Source organism: Nelumbo nucifera, chromosome 2 (assembly GCF_055504915.1).
Source record: "Nelumbo nucifera cultivar China Antique chromosome 2, China Antique-T2T, whole genome shotgun sequence".
Classification (NCBI taxonomy): Eukaryota; Viridiplantae; Streptophyta; class Magnoliopsida; order Proteales; family Nelumbonaceae; genus Nelumbo; species Nelumbo nucifera.
The window spans coordinates 98,224,857-98,240,655 of record NC_142650.1 but is presented as its reverse complement, the minus strand read 5'-3'; the positions used below and the strand labels follow the sequence as shown (position 1 = coordinate 98,240,655).

The window sequence follows — 15,799 nt, the reverse complement described above, 5'->3', positions numbered from 1 at the left end:
GGTGAGTTATGCCGGCGAGCAACCACCTCTACAGATCCCGGCGTCTGTTCCATCGAAATCGAACCACCACTTGTACGGTTGTACCCTTCTTTTATATTCTCTCAAATAAAATGCAAACCACTTGTGTTTTGCTTCTTCCAAACAAACAACACAAAATTTGCACGGCAAACAATTGGAGACAAATGTGTGATGAGTTCCCCCAGCGTATCCTAGCATTTTTTAAACACATCCCAAATACCCTGTCACAATATTGGTTCTTTGAACCATGGTTACATCAAACACTCCCCTATCAATAGGCAAAAATGCAATGAAGATTTAAGGCATTCATATATTTCAGAAACACAAAAGTTCAAAGCTTACAAAGAACCGAGACAAACATGAAAAAGAAACATAACCTGTAGTTAAAGCAACATATCATCTGGTACATCGGTACATTTCCCCCATATCAAAAGTGGGAAAATGAAAGCAGAAAACAAAAACGGAAAATCTACGCTCCACCTATGCCATCAGAAAGGGGGGGAAATCCAAAACCAAGGATTACACAATACATGAATATCAATGATAGTACATGAGTTGCTGATTGGATGAGTTGTTTGGATAACCATCATACAAGGCCTGGGATCCACCAGAGCTCAAACCCATGGATGCTGCTGCAGCAAGGCCCTGTTGTCCAGACATCTGCATAAGAGCCTGGCCTGTTAATCCAGAACCAGTAGCCTGGCTCAAGGCAAGTTGGCGCTGGTAGGCCAACAAATCTGCTGCCGAATAGCCCTGGTTCATTCCAATTGGAAGGATCTGGAAAGGGGCAACTGGAGGAGGCAGTGGGTTCGAAACAGTACCTGGAGGAGTAGGCTTGCTACCCCATGAACACTGCACACAGACATCCAAAAGGCATTTGTAATACAGATCAGTACCAAGACAAATGCTACACAACCAAGATCTTATAGTACAGCCCCAATTCTACAAGGTAGCTTCATACAAGCTGTCATTCACAGCGAATCCATGAATAAAAGTTTTGGCACTTTCAAGATTAGAACTTCATTAAAGTACCAAATCGCAGTGACTATGAGGTATCTCTAGAGACGCCACCATAGAGAAAACCTTGATGGCTAGGGACAGAAAGCAAACTGATAGGTAACTGCAGCCATCTCACCAGATTGTTTCAACCATAAACCATATAAATGAACTCAGTAAGCTGGAGTAAGATGATACTCTAACCAACCAACCAAGGATTAGGCACAGGGTTTAGAAACATGATGGTACTCATGGTACAGATCACTATTCCTTTATATCAAGGATAGCAGACTGTTGCAAACCTTATTCAACTGATAGAATAGAGATTCCCTGTCAGTCTGAACAGTTTCGGTGCGCATTATATGTCTTGGCTCAAGACTCCTGACATACGAAATTAATCCCACATAAATATTCCAAGCTACACAGGCAAGTACTGTACACCATGGTTGAAGCTGATAAAAGACCATTCGTCTTATCACTTCATGCATTGGCTTCAAGCTTCGGTATATTTCATCAATCCCACGTGAAAAGATACCAACCATGTGGTTTCTGTGACCTATTTAGAGCCCTGGTTCCATTGTCTACACTATCATGTCCTAAATATAGTGGTTTATATAAAATGAGGGCCACCAAAGAATACATAAAATGAAAGAGATTAGAATAGAGAAATCCCTCTAATGGAGATATGTTACCTTAATGGATTTTCCTCCACATACTATCCTTCCATTGGCCATCTGAATGGCCAAGGCCGCTTCTTCATGAGTGCGATACCTTACAAAACCAAACCCCTTATCCTTCTGGATGTGCACCTCTTCAATAACCCCCGCCCCAAGGACATGGAACTGACGATGAAGTTCTGCTTGAGTCACCTGGGAAGGAATGCAATAATTACATAGAAAAGAAATAGAGAACCACATGAATGATCACAAGACAAAATAACAAGAAATAGAAAACCAACCGAAATTTTAGCATCACCAAAATAAAAAATAGGGAAATTTGCCAAGGAAAAAAAAAAAACAGACGATGGATTTACCATCAGCCTGGTTACCTCATGAGCAAGGTTGCCAACATATACAGTTGTGTAAGCCGGATTATTTTCTGGTGCCTCATTGGTATTTTCAGGACCTCCATCTGTATGGAAAAAGAATAGAGAGAAGGTCATGTTCACTATTTATGGCATCACTATCACCTAAAAACTACTTACATCTTGTCAGTGTTTTAAAAGCGCAAGGCGCAAAAAAGGCGCAGGGGCCAATTTGTGCCCGAGGCGCAAGGTGAGGCACGCACCTTTTTGAAGCGAAGTGCAAAAATACAAACAAAAAAGCTAAAAATCAAAAAAAAAGTCAGAAAATTCAAAAAAATGCCAAAAAATTCAAAAAATCAAAAACAAATATTAAACGTAATATTAATAAAAAATATAAACTTAAATTTTAAAATAAATGTTTTAAAAAACCTATTATTTAAAATTAAAGTACATAAACATAACATGTAAAGCGTATTCAAATGAAAATTTAAAAATAAAATCAAACATATAACACATTTTCAAGCAATTAAAACCCGCAATCTCTTTTTTTCCTCAATTGCATTACTTAAAGTAGCTAATGTGATGTAAAACATATTACATTCCTGATTCTACAAGCCGCCTTTGTGCCACGCCCCTCGAGGCAAGCCCAACCAAGTCCATGCTAGGGTCTTAAATTCTTAGTTCTCACACAAAAATAATGATTTTATCTTTTTAAGAAGATATTTTATTAGGAATAATGAATGAACAACATTAGCAAATAGGGGGTTCATTCATTATTCCTAATAAAATATCTTCTTAAAAAGCAATTAAAATCAAGGATCAAGTATCGGAATCGGGTATCGTATCGGACAAGTTGGATACGGATATAAATACGCTTTGGAAAAGCATGGATACGAACGAAATATATAGAAGTGCTTGGATACGCTAGGAAAATGCATACAAATCTTATAAATACATTAATAATACTAAATCAAAAGCTGAACTATCTATGAAAAATGTATATACACATGAGAAATGCATACTTCAATATATGAAGAGAAACATTACAATCAACAACATCAGAACTCTAGAACATTCAAACATCATACAATAATTATCACTCTATTTCAATTTTTATAATTGTAACTTTTCATATTTTATTAATTTTTTGGGAATATTTATTCATTTAGTAATTTTATATAAATAATAAATATTTTTCATTTTTAACATATATTTTTTTATTTTACATAATATTGTAAAATAAAACATATAAATCATTTAAATTAGATAAAATAAGTTATTTATAATTTTCAGTCTATTTAATTTTAGGGGGAAATTAAATCTTAAATCATTCATTTCATTTTTTACATTAATAATTTTCTGTTTTCCATTAATTTGTTGGGAAAATTCATTTATTTAGTATTTTTTATATAATAACTATTTTTTTCAAATAATAACTATGTTTTCATTTCTAACATATAATTATGTGTAAAATAAAATATATAAATCATTTATGGTAGATGAAATATATAATTTTTAAAATTTTTAGTTTTTATTATTTTTTTTGGAAAACTTAAATCTTAAATTATTTATTTCAGTTTTTATAATTATATACTTTAACTTTTATTAAAGATGAAAAACAATCCAAAAGCAGTTAATATACAATTTTGTCAAACTAGGCACGGATATGCTTTTGTATCCATGCGTATCAGACCGTATCCATCGATACAGCACGATACAATTTGATATAGAGGTGTATCGTGTTAATACGTATGACTCGTGAGATACATACCTAGTCATGGCATATTTTGTATCCATGACCATGGATATGGATATGATACACCCCGTATCGATACGTTAATCCTTGATTAAAATTATAAAATCATTATTTTTATGTGAGAACTAAGAATTTAAGACCCTAACATGGATTTGTTTGGGCTTGCCCCGAGGGGCATGGCACAGGGGTTCGAGGGTGGAGCCCTTGGCCAAGCTGCTTGGTTCAAAAAAGTAAAAAAGCATGCAATTTTCAAAAGGTGCACGACTAGGCATACCAAGCATGCGCCTAGGACCTAGGTGAGGCACATACTACATGTGCGCCTAGGCGCACCTTTTAAATCACTATTCCTAGTATATTTAGTGTTTCAGGAATACTTGGACACTATTCCTGCTATTTGGTTATTTACATTTTCAGGAATACTTGGACAGTGCCCCCAACATGACACCCCAAGACATGTATTAATAGTTTTGTAATGGGTGGGGGGGAGGAAGGCAATTGAACACTTAGAAAAAAAAAAAAAAAAAACTGAAGGGAAAAACATAACAAAAGGAAAGCAGTTGGGGAAAAGGGGTGACGTTTGGAAGGAAGGTGAAGGGAGAGAAGAAGACATTGTTGATGAAGAGTGAAAGGAGGTTGCTAAAGAGCTTGCAGGAGAGGGAGAAGGATGAAAGGTTAGATGAAGATGGCATCTCAGTTTCTTGGTCACTCGGGCATCACCTTTCTTTCTCTCCAGGATTTGTTCAAGTTTTTGTTTTGGCCCTTTGGGTTTCATTGGGGAAGTTTGGGGTTTCAAAGTTGTATTTTGGTCAATTTTGATTTGTCTTTGGGTGATTAATATTTCCTTGGACTAAATAGAGGTTGTATCATTTTTTTTTCCTTTTAATGAAATTTTCTTTTACTATCAAGAAAAAAAAAAAAAAAAACCTCATGGACCTTTTGTTTCCTAGAGGAAGAACAAGCTATTGCCCCCCAGTTCTTGAAGAAGTCTTCCACTGAAAAGTCTAAGAAAAGTTTCATCATCTTCACCCAATGTGCAACTCCTAGAATTTGATCTCAATAACCATCTCCTTACACTTCTCTTTCTCCCTATTCCTTTCTTCCCAACCTGTCCATATCACCGCAGCCCTTGTACATCTCCACATAATTCTGCCTCTGCTCTTTGTGCTTCTTGCTGGAGCAGGAAGGAGACTCTTTTAGACCTGCTTTTTTCAACAGACAAAATCAGTGATACTTGTTCTATAGATTCTAATATTGATGGAAAGAATAAACAGAACCATGAAGGGGGGAGTGAGACAAAAGAGGATCCAGTGTCCGAGGAGGAAGACATGGAAAGAATATAGACGTAAATCAGTCCTCTAATATCAAGATTAAACTTAGTGATTAGCAGAATAGAACAGATCTGAATAACTGTATAAGAGAGGAAGATGGCGAAGAGAAGAGGTAAGAGAAGAAGAAGTCAAATCAATCACCCTTCTCCTCTAACCCTATTTTATTAATCTCTAAAAAATTGATGATGACAAGTATACCCTTAAGTGGGCGGCCAGCTTGGCAGTTACATAAAGAAAATAAAATAAGAACAAATAACAGGCCCATCAACATAAAATAAAAGATAAATTAAAGGATATCACACGAAAGGCTGTTAGGGCCCATTCGGCCCAGTCTCTTTACACTCCCCCTCAAGCTGAGCATAGATGTCAATCATGCCCAGCTTGCTTATATAGTGTCAATTTCCTCCTGGGAACTCCCTTGGTCAAGATATCAGCCAGTGCTTAGTTCTGTCATGTTGAACAGGATTATGTGCAATGTTGATAGCAGCTTGGTTGTCACAATAGAGCATCATTGGTTTCTCATAGTCTACCCCCAATTCCTCTAGAAGGGATCGTAGCCATAGTAATTCTGACACACCATGAGCCATTGCCATGTATTCTGCTTCAACTGAGGATCTAGCAACTACTGATTGTGTATTACTCCTCAAAGACACAATATTCCTAGCAACCAGAGCACAATAACCAGAGGTGGACCTTCTATCGTCAATACATCCTGCCCAATCTGCATCAGTAAAGATTTCCAGCTTCATGTGACCATGCTTAACAAATAGAATACCTTTCCCTGGAGTACCTTTCAAGTAGCACAGAACCCTTTCTGCAGCAGCTAGATGAGTATCTCTGGGAGAATGCATAAACTGACTGATAACACTGACTGCATAGGAAATATTTGGCCGAGTCATGCAAAGGTATAACAGTTTCCCAAGCAATCTCTGAAACACTCCCTTTGTAGAGAAGATGGGCTGAATGGCCCATAGGCTGTTTATTCTTTCTTGTTATTTATGTTTTTCTGTAATGGGCCTTATTCTGGGCCCATCCTATCTATATTATGTTCTTTGTAAATTCTTGCCCAACTAAGGGCCTCCTTGTAATTATTCAAATCCATCTTCAGGTCTGACAATGTAAAAGGATACTTTGAGAAAAACCTATCCTGCTATCTCTCTGACATGGGGGTTATTCATCAAAGCTCATGTGCTAGGACCCCAAAACAGAATGGAGTTGCTGAGAGGAAAAATAGGCATATTGTTGAAGTTGCAAGAAGTATCTTATTTGCCTCACATGTTCCTACAAGGTTTTGGGGTGATATTGTTTTTACTGCTACATACCTTATAAACCGTATGCCATCCAGGGTTTTGGGGTTTAAGTCTCCCTTCAATCTCCTTCATCCGGACAAGGACCTTTTTCCTGTTCCTATTTGTGTCTTTGGCTGCACCTGTTATGTACATGTTCCAAGTGTCCAAAGGCATAAATTTGAACCCAAAGCTTAAAAGTGTATCTTCCTTGGTTATTCCCCCACACGGAAGGGTTATTGTTGTTTTGATCCAAAGACTGGCACTCGGTATGTCTCAATGGATGTCACCTTTGATGAGCTTCCCCCTTTTATGGTTCCTCTCCAGAAGGACATTGTCCACAGGGGAAGGATTTATCACAGGTGTTTACTCTTCCTCTTCCTGTCCCTGTTGAGTCTCTTGATGTGTTTGCTTCTCCTTCAAATGTATCAAGGGTGGATCAGTCGTTCCATTCTCCCTGTCCCAATACTCTACCTCCTCGTCCTATCCTCAATCCCAAGGTGTATCAAAGGAAAAGATCCAGAAATGTACAGGTTGTTTCTCCTACAATACATGAGCCTCATACACTTCCAGTCACAGAAGAGACAACAGGTACTGTTTCAGCACCTTTGGAGTCATCCTTCCCTAACCTTGATATTCCCATTGCTGTTAAGAAAGGAAAACGGAAGTGCACTGCACACTGCATTTCCAAGCACCTTTCTTACAGATTGCTTTCACCTTCATACTTTGCCTATCTCTCTTCTGTTGCTTCTAACCCTATTCCCAGGTCTCTTGTCAGAAGCTCTTAAGATTCCAAAATGGAGGGATGCTATGAGATCTGAAATCGATGCCCTACACAAGAATGACACATGGGAAGTGGTGGATTTGCCTGAAGGGAAGGATCCAGTCGGTTGCAAGTGCGTCTTTACTATCAAATACTGAGCTAATGGCACCATTGAAAGGTACAAGACCAGGCTGGTTGCAAAAGGCTAACACAGACATATGGGATTGATTATTTGGAGACCTTTGCACCTGTTGCCAAGATGACATCTGTGAGGGGTTCTTCTATCTTTAGTTGCTCACTTTGACTGGCCCCTTTATCAATTGGATGTGAAGAATGCATTTCTGAATGGTGAATTACATGAGAAGGTTTATATGTCTCTTCCTCCAGGGATGTATGGAACTGATATGAAAGGGAAGGTATGCGGGCTAAAGAAATCTCTTTATGGACTAAAACAGTCCCCTAGAGCATGGTTTGAGAGATTTAGAACAGCACTTGTTAACTTTGGTTATGTGCAGACACAGTCCGATCATACTCTTTTTGTGAAGAGGAGTGGACCTCTGGCAGTATACCTCATTGTGTATGTAGATGATATTGTAGTGACAGGTAATGGTGTTTCAGGAATTCATGATCTAAAATCTTTTCTCCATACAGAGTTTGAGATTAAAGATTTGGGGGAATTGAGATACTTTCTTGGCATAGAAGTGGCTTGATCCAAGGATGGGATTCTTATCTCCCAAAGGAAGTATGTTCTTGACTTGCTCTTTGAAACTGGAAAGATGGGTGCTAGACCAGTTGCTACTCCTATTGATATGAGTCATTATGAGTCATAAACTCTCAGCCTCAGATGGGACATTGTTAGAAGACGAAGGAATCTTTCAAAGACTTCTTGGGAAACTTTTGTACCTATGCATGACTCGGCCAGATATTGCATATGCAGTCAGTTGCATTAGCCAATTCATGCATGCTCCCCGAGACACTCATATGGCAGCAGTAGAGAGAATCCTATGTTATTTGAAGGGCTCCCCAGGAAAGGGTATTCTGTTTGCCAAGCATGGTCATATGAAACTTGAAGCCTACACCGATGCTGACTGGGCCAGAAACATTTATGACAGAAGATCTACTTCTAGGTATTGCAACTTGGTGGCTGGTAATGTTGTTTCTTGGAGAAGCAAGAAACAATCGATTGTTGCTCGGTCTTCCGCTAAAGCAAAATACAGGGCCATGGCACATGGAGTTTCTGAATTATTATGGCTAAAATCATTGATGGAGGAACTTGGGGTTGAACATGACAAACCAATGATGTTGTACTGTGATAATCAGGCTGCCATCAACATTGCTCACAACCCAGTGCAACATGATAGAACTAAGCATATTGAAGTTGATCGACACTTCATTAGGGAAAGGGTCTCTTCGGGTGAAGTGTGCCTTCCTTTCATCACATCTGAAGGACAGTTGGCAGATTTTCTCACCAAAGGCATTCCCAAGGCAAAACTTCAGCATGATACCAGCAAGCTTGGCATGATTGACATCTATGCTCAGCTTGAGGAGGAGTGTAGAGAAGATGGGCCAAATGGCCCATAGGCTATTTATTCTTTCTTGTTATTTATGTTTTTCTGTAATGGGCCTTATTCTAGGTCATCTTGTCTATATTATGTTTTTTGTAAATTCTTGCCCAACTAAGGGCCTCCTTGTAATTATTCAAATCTATCTTAAAAAAAGTGTTAGGGTGCTGAGAGAGAGTTAGTTTACTAGCCTCTTCAATGTCATTACCCGTGACCACAATATCATCAACATAAACAATCAAGAAGGTCACCAGAGAGTCATTTCTCTTCAAGAACAGTGTATGATCAGATTGTGTTTGAATGTAGTCAAAAGTGACAAGAGCAGCCCGAAATCTCTCAAACCAAGCCCAAAGAGATTGCTTGAGACCATAAATAGATTTGTGTAGTTTACACACCTTGCCTTTCATTTCTTTCTCATACACTCCTGGAGGTAGAGACATATAGACCTCTTCATGCAGTTCTCCATTCAAGAAGGCATTTTTAACATCAAACTGGTGTAGGGGCAAGTCAAAAGTAGCTACTAGAGAATATAAAACCCTGACTGAAGTCATCTTAGCGACAGGAGCAAATGTCTCAAAATAGTCAATGCCATACATTTGGGTGTAACCCTTGGCAACCAACCGAGCCTTAAACCTCTCAACAGAGACATCAGAGTGATATTTAATAGTAAACACCCATTTACAACCCACTGGTTCCTTCCCTTCCGGCAAGTCTACAATATCCCAGGTATGATTCTTATGCAATGCATCAAGTTCGGTCATCATAGCCTCCCTCCATTCAGCTTGAGATAAAGCTTCCGGTATAGACCTGGGTATCACATGGGAAGAAACAGAGGCAAGAAAAGAGTAGTAGGAAGGGGAGAGAAGGCTGTAAGATAAGTGTTTGGAGATACAATGGACTGTACACTTCCGCTTGCCCTTGCGAAGAGCAATAGGAAGGTCAAGGTCTGGAACAGTCTGAGATGGGTCAGTAGAGGGCTGACCTGTTTCCTTAGGAATGATGGGAGTGGCAAGATGCTCTTCTGAAGGAGTGGAAACAACCTGCACATGTCTGAATCTCTGCCTTTGGTACAACCTTTGGAGAGCAGGAGCAGAAGCAGGAGGGGGAGCAGGGACATCAGGGGTAGGTCCATTGGAAGAGGTGGACACCCCATGATCGGACTCACAAGAGATGGGAAGAGGAACAGCTGGAGACATAGCAAAGTACTCATCAGATTTCTCCCCCTCAGAAGGAATACTAAAGAAGGGAGTCAACTCTGCAAAGGTGACATCCCGAGATACAAAGCGGGTGCCACGAACTGGATCAAAACAGCAATAACCCTTCTGTGTGGAAGCATATCCCAGAAACACGCACTTATGAGCCTTAGGTTCAAACTTGTGCCTTTGATGACTATGAATATGCACATAGCAAGTACACCCAAACACACGGAGAGGAAGAGAAAAGAGATCCTCATCCGGGAAGAGAAGACTAAAAGGGGTTTTAAAGCCAAGGACCCGGGAGGGCATACGGTTGATCAGAAAGGTAGCAATAAGAACAGCATCTCTCCAAAACTTTATAGGAACATGGGATGCAAATAGGAGGGATCTGGCAACCTCAACCACATGCCTGTTCTTTCTTTCCGCCACCCCGTTTTGTTGTGGAGTGTAGAAACAAGAACTTTGATGAATAACCCCAAAAGTTTCAAGATAGGTGGAGAGGGTTCTCTCAAAATACTCCTTAGCATTGTTAGAGCGGAATATTTTGATACAAGTATTAAACTGGGTGAGGATGAGTTCATGAAAATTTTTCACAATAGTTGGTACTTCATCCCTGGATTTCATGAGATAAACCCAAGTGTAACATGAATAATCATCAATAAAAAGGATAAAGTACCTGTAACCCCCCATGGTTGGCATGTGATATGGCCCCCACACATCAGAGTGAACAATATGGAAAGGAGAAAATGATCTTTTATTGCTAATTGAGTAGGAATGTCTACAATGCTTTGCCAGCTCACATGATTCACAATGAAGACTCGATAAAGACACTCCTTTAAACATATCTGTGAACAGATGACTCAAAGCAAAAAAAGACAAGTGACCAAACCAAAAATGACATAATAAAATTTTGTTAACAGACACTGACACGACTGACTCTAAGGCAACTCCATGAGGTGGTCCCAAAGCTTGATCTGGTGTGTCCAGCAAGTATATTCCATTCGCCTCATGGCCACTCCCAATCATCCGCTGAGACTGCAGGTCCTGAAAAACACAACGAGTGGGAAAGAAAGTTATGTTGCAATTCATCGACTTTGTTAAGCTACTAATAGATAAAGAGGTTTGTGTTAAGCTTAGGGACATGAAGAACAGAAGATAAGAACAGGGTGTCAGAGGTCTTTATATCACCTTTACCAGAGATGGGGGCAAGGGACCCATCGGCAAGGGATATTTTCTCTTTCCCAGAGAGGAGGTGATATGAGCAAAACAGGTTAGATAGGCTGGTCATATGGTCGGATGCACCAGAATCAATAATCCAAGGGATTTTATGATTACTTGAAGTTGAAGCATGATTCGCAGAAGCACGAGTACCTGAGTGAGCAAAAGCCGATGAAGATGATGTACTGTTGGAAGGGTGAGTTGAAGAAACTATAGCTTCTAGGTGATTTAGAAGCCTCCCATACTTCTCAAAATCTAGCTTCATTGCAGCCAACTGCTCAATAGTTGATTTTTCTTCGCTTTCCTTACTTCCCCCTTCAGACACTGTAACAGCATTAGCAGTCTTGGGTTTTCCCACCTGACTGCCCTTCTTAGGGTTATTATTGTTCTTAAACCTATCAGGAAGAAGTTCAGGATAAAGCTTCCAGCAGGTGTCCTTTGTATGTCGTGGTTTCTTGCAATATTCACACATCTTCTCTCTTTTCTTAGTAGGGCCCTTCGGTTTCATTCCCTCATGTGCAAAATGTTCTGTAGATGGACTCTGCAACCGCATCTGCCGCCTACTCTCCTCACTACTTATCATAGCATATGCCTGTGAAAGAGTAACCTCATCCTTGGCCAAAATGCTTTGTCTGATAATATCAAACTCAGGGTTGAGTCCAGTGAGGAACTCAAACACCCTATTTCTCTCCACTAGCTTTCTATACATTTCAGCATCCTTTTTACTCTCCCATACCACTGTCTCCATAACATCAATTTCCTGCCATAAGGATTTTAGTATAGAGTAGTAGATTGCCACACTCTTCTCCCCCTGTCTCAGGTTCTTCACATCACTTTTCAATTTGTATGCTCTGGCTAGATTCAGTTTATGTGAATAGGTCTCAGTTACACTGTCCCATATCTCCTTAGCCGGAGACATCCAGAGATAGTGTTGGCTTATATGGGGTTGCATAGAGTTGACTAACCATCCTATAACAGTATAGTTCTCTTGCATCCATCTTTCAAATTCAGGGTTTGTCTCTTCGGGTTTCACCTTGCTGCCTGTGAGATACCCGAGTTTTCCTCTACTACAAACATAGATTTTTATAGACTGTGCCGAAGCAAGATAGTTCGTCCCATCTAGCTTAATTGTGGTAACACTAGTCAAAATGGAATCTACTGAAGCAGGTCCAGAAACTGGCACCTGCTTGAACTCACTTCCATATGCCTCCATTAATCAAACGGAAATCAAAGAACATAAAATTTTGACTATGTAAACTTAAAGTCAAACCAGAACTTGGGTGCTTGAAAAACTAGGGTTTTGCTCTGTCCAGCAGATGGGAGGAAGAGAGAAGACACTGCCGCACCTACCAGACTAACCCAAACTCTTCCAAACCTGAACCGCCCTCCTTTAGCAATCACAAGATACCTTCCAAGCACAGAGCGCCACACCCAAGCTTCACCCTTCTTGGTAACCTCGAAAATCTCCAGTCGGCTAGGGTTTTGGGCAGCAGCAAAACAGCATCACTTCTTGACAAAATCTGGCCAGAACTAAACTCTCCAAACCCTTCCACCAACTAGGCAAGTGATTCTCTATACTATAGAGAACCTATCTCTCCATACACTCTCTTGATTTTAGAGTGTACAGGAACAAAGAAAAAAAAGGAAGAGGAACTAAACCTGCTCTGATATCGAGATGTAAATCAGTCCTCTAATATCAAGATTAAATTTAGTGATTAGCAGAATAGAACAGATCTGAATAACTGTATAAGAGAGGAAGATGGCGAAGAGAAGAGGTAAGAGAAGAAGAAGTCAAATCAATCACCCTTCTCCTCTAACCCTATTTTATTAATCTCTAAAAAATTGATGATGACAAGTATACCCTTAAGTGGGCGGCCAGCTTGGCAGTTACATAAAGAAAATAAAATAAGAACAAATAACAAGCCCATTAAGTGAGGCCCATCAACATAAAATAAAAGATAAACTAAAGGATATCAGACGAAAGGCTGTTAGGGCCCATTCGGCCCAGTCTCTTTACAAATACGACTCAACTCAGTTAGTGATGACTGGTGAGAACAAACCAATTCAACTGGAGCATGGGCCAAATGCTTTTCAAAAAGATAAGGAACCACTTACAGGTCATAAATGAAACCAAGGTGTCCGGATGGTAGAAATGCAGTTGATTCAAGCAACTTCCATTAAAACTCCAATTGGGGAGGCAAGGACAAGGTCGCTATAAGGAGAGTAATTACGGATTTGCTAGAAAAAGAAAATCCTGATAATATTGTTGATTCAGGAGTCCAAGATCTAGGAGATTGATAGGAAATGAATTAGAAGCTTTTGGAGGGAGAGAAACTTAAGTTGGAGTTTTGCCCCTTCTTGGGGAGCCTCATGAGGTTTAATAACAATATGGAGGGAGGAGATAGTACAATGCACTGAAGAGTTGGTAGGGAATTTCATAGTCTCTGTGAAGCTAAAGAATGTCAAGGATGGTTTTGAATGGGTTCTTACAAACATTTATGGGCCAAACTCTTATAGGGAAAGGACCCTAATGTGGGAAGAGCTTGTAGATATAAGGGGGCTTTGGGAGGGACCTTGGTGCTTAGGTGGTGATTTTAATGTGATTAGATTTGCTAATGAGTCAAATAGTACAAGGAAAAAGGGGAAACCAATATACCAATATGAGGAGATTCAATGATTTTATTGATGCTTTTGATTGAGGGAAATTCTTTTGGGACAAAATCTTCAAGCAAACCCTATTTCTTCTAAACTAGACAGATTAGAGAACATTCTCCACAGTACATATCTGAAAATCCAGAAATTCTCCTAATCTAAAACTAAAGTCTTCTCTTTTTGCTTGGCTGAATTCTGGAAGAATCAGCAACCAGCCTACCACTGATCTGCCCACAGCAGCAACCATCTTGTCCATGCTGCACGCTTTATCATCGAATATCCTTCTGTTCCTCTCCTTCCAAATGTTCCAACAGATTGCAAATGGGATGCATCTCCATAGCAAATTTACATTCTTGCCCCCAGTCAGCCTGGGCCAAGTAGAAAAGATTTCTGCTGTTGAAGTTGGGTGAAAGTCTGAGGCCCCAAACATAGATGTGAATACTTTCCATAAGAAGCTTGAGAACTTCAAAGATATGAATGGGTGAGTAGTATCCTCTTCCTGGAAGGCAATCTAGCCTCCAATGCAGCTCCAAACTCTCCCTGGAAGGCAATCTATGAGGTATTACCAACCTTCAATTTATCAGATTTGATGTTGGATGTGGCAATAAAGTTTTATTCTGGGAAGACCTTTGGGTTGGGGATATGCCTCTTATGGTTAAATTCCCGGATCTCTACTCTTGGGATTTTGGGTTCAGAAGAGGGTTGAGAGAAAATGAGTGTGAGTCTCTAGTGCTTTTAATCTCAACACTTGAGAGGGTCTACTTAGACCAATCTATAGCTGATAGTAGAGTTTGGTCCCCAACTCCTGATGGTTTATTTTCTTGTGCATCTTTCTTTGGTTTGCTCACCCTATGGGGGTGAACTTCCATGTGAAAGAAATATGGTGTAAACCGATCCCTCCAAAAGTACAACCTTTCTGTTGGGAAGTGTTCTTAGGGAAGGTAAACACTTGTGATGTGCTACAGAAACGGAGGCCAAACAAATGCCTCTCCTCATGTGTGTATCCTTTGTTTGGATTGTGGTGAAACCCTACCCCATTTACTTTTATCTTGCTCCTTTGTTTCTAGTATTTGGAATGTTGTTTGTTCTCTCTTTGGATGCAGATGGGCTCCCCCACAGGATGTGGTAAGTCTTTTCAGCCCCTCCTTCCTGAGACAACAGAAGAAGAGGAAAATGCTTATGGAAGGCAGCAAGAGCAGCTACAGTATGGACTATATGGGAGGAAAGAAACCTAAGAATTTTCTCTGAAAAAAGTAAATCAAAGGAGGAAGTGATTGAAGCCAAAAAAATCAGAACTACACATTAGGTGAAGACCATGGAGCTATTCAAAAATTTCTCCACGAATGAGATTTTAAGAAGTTGAGCTGAAGTAGCACTAACAGATGCACCCAAAGTAATTGTGAGTGAGAAATGGAAGCCACCGGCACTGAACAAGCTAAAACTAAATTTTGATGGGAGTTCTTTTGGTAACCCAGGAAAGGCAGGCATATGGGGTGTGATTAGAAATCATCAGGGTGTGGTGGTGGCACTCTTCTCAGGACCAATAGGTATTGGTGACTCAATACAGGCTGAATCTCTAGCCCTACTTCAAGGTGTAAAGATGGCTGAGCAGATAGGAATAACAGACTTAGAAATAGGAGACTCACTACTGGTCATTTCTTGGGCAAAAAACATCACTTCAATACCTTGGAAGCTCAAATTTATCTTCAGAGAAATTGACATACTTACACGGAGGATCAACTCTTGGTTTGGTTGAGTCAAACAGAGTGCAAATGGGATAGCGGATACCCTAGCAAAACAAGAGGCAAATAGATCTACATTGTACTGGGCAGAACTGTAACTGATTGTTTGTGGGTGCAGATTAGATTAATGCTTTTCTGCTACCTATAACTTTTGTAACTGATTGTAACCTTTGCTACTTTATTAATAAAATATCTTGCTGATCAAAAAAAAAAGCAGTATCCTCTTCCTGCCCCTCACACAGACATAATCTGTTAGCC

At 39.8% G+C, this 15,799-nt stretch overlaps 1 protein-coding gene across 2 annotated transcripts in view; it reads right to left on the bottom strand.

Moving 5' to 3' along the window:
* Positions 1-308: 308 nt before the first annotated feature.
* LOC104606259 (oligouridylate-binding protein 1-like) overlaps positions 309-15,799 on the bottom strand; it is a 31,139-nt gene continuing 15,648 nt past the window's right edge. For both annotated transcript variants that reach the window (XM_010271360.2, XM_010271361.2), the window contains 3 exons: positions 2,063-2,145; positions 1,707-1,883; positions 309-870 (listed from right to left, as the gene is read on the bottom strand). In XM_010271360.2, coding sequence (XP_010269662.1) covers positions 556-870; positions 1,707-1,883; positions 2,063-2,145 — 575 coding nt within the window. In that variant the 3' untranslated portion in view covers positions 309-555. The remainder of the gene's footprint in view (positions 871-1,706; positions 1,884-2,062; positions 2,146-15,799) is intronic.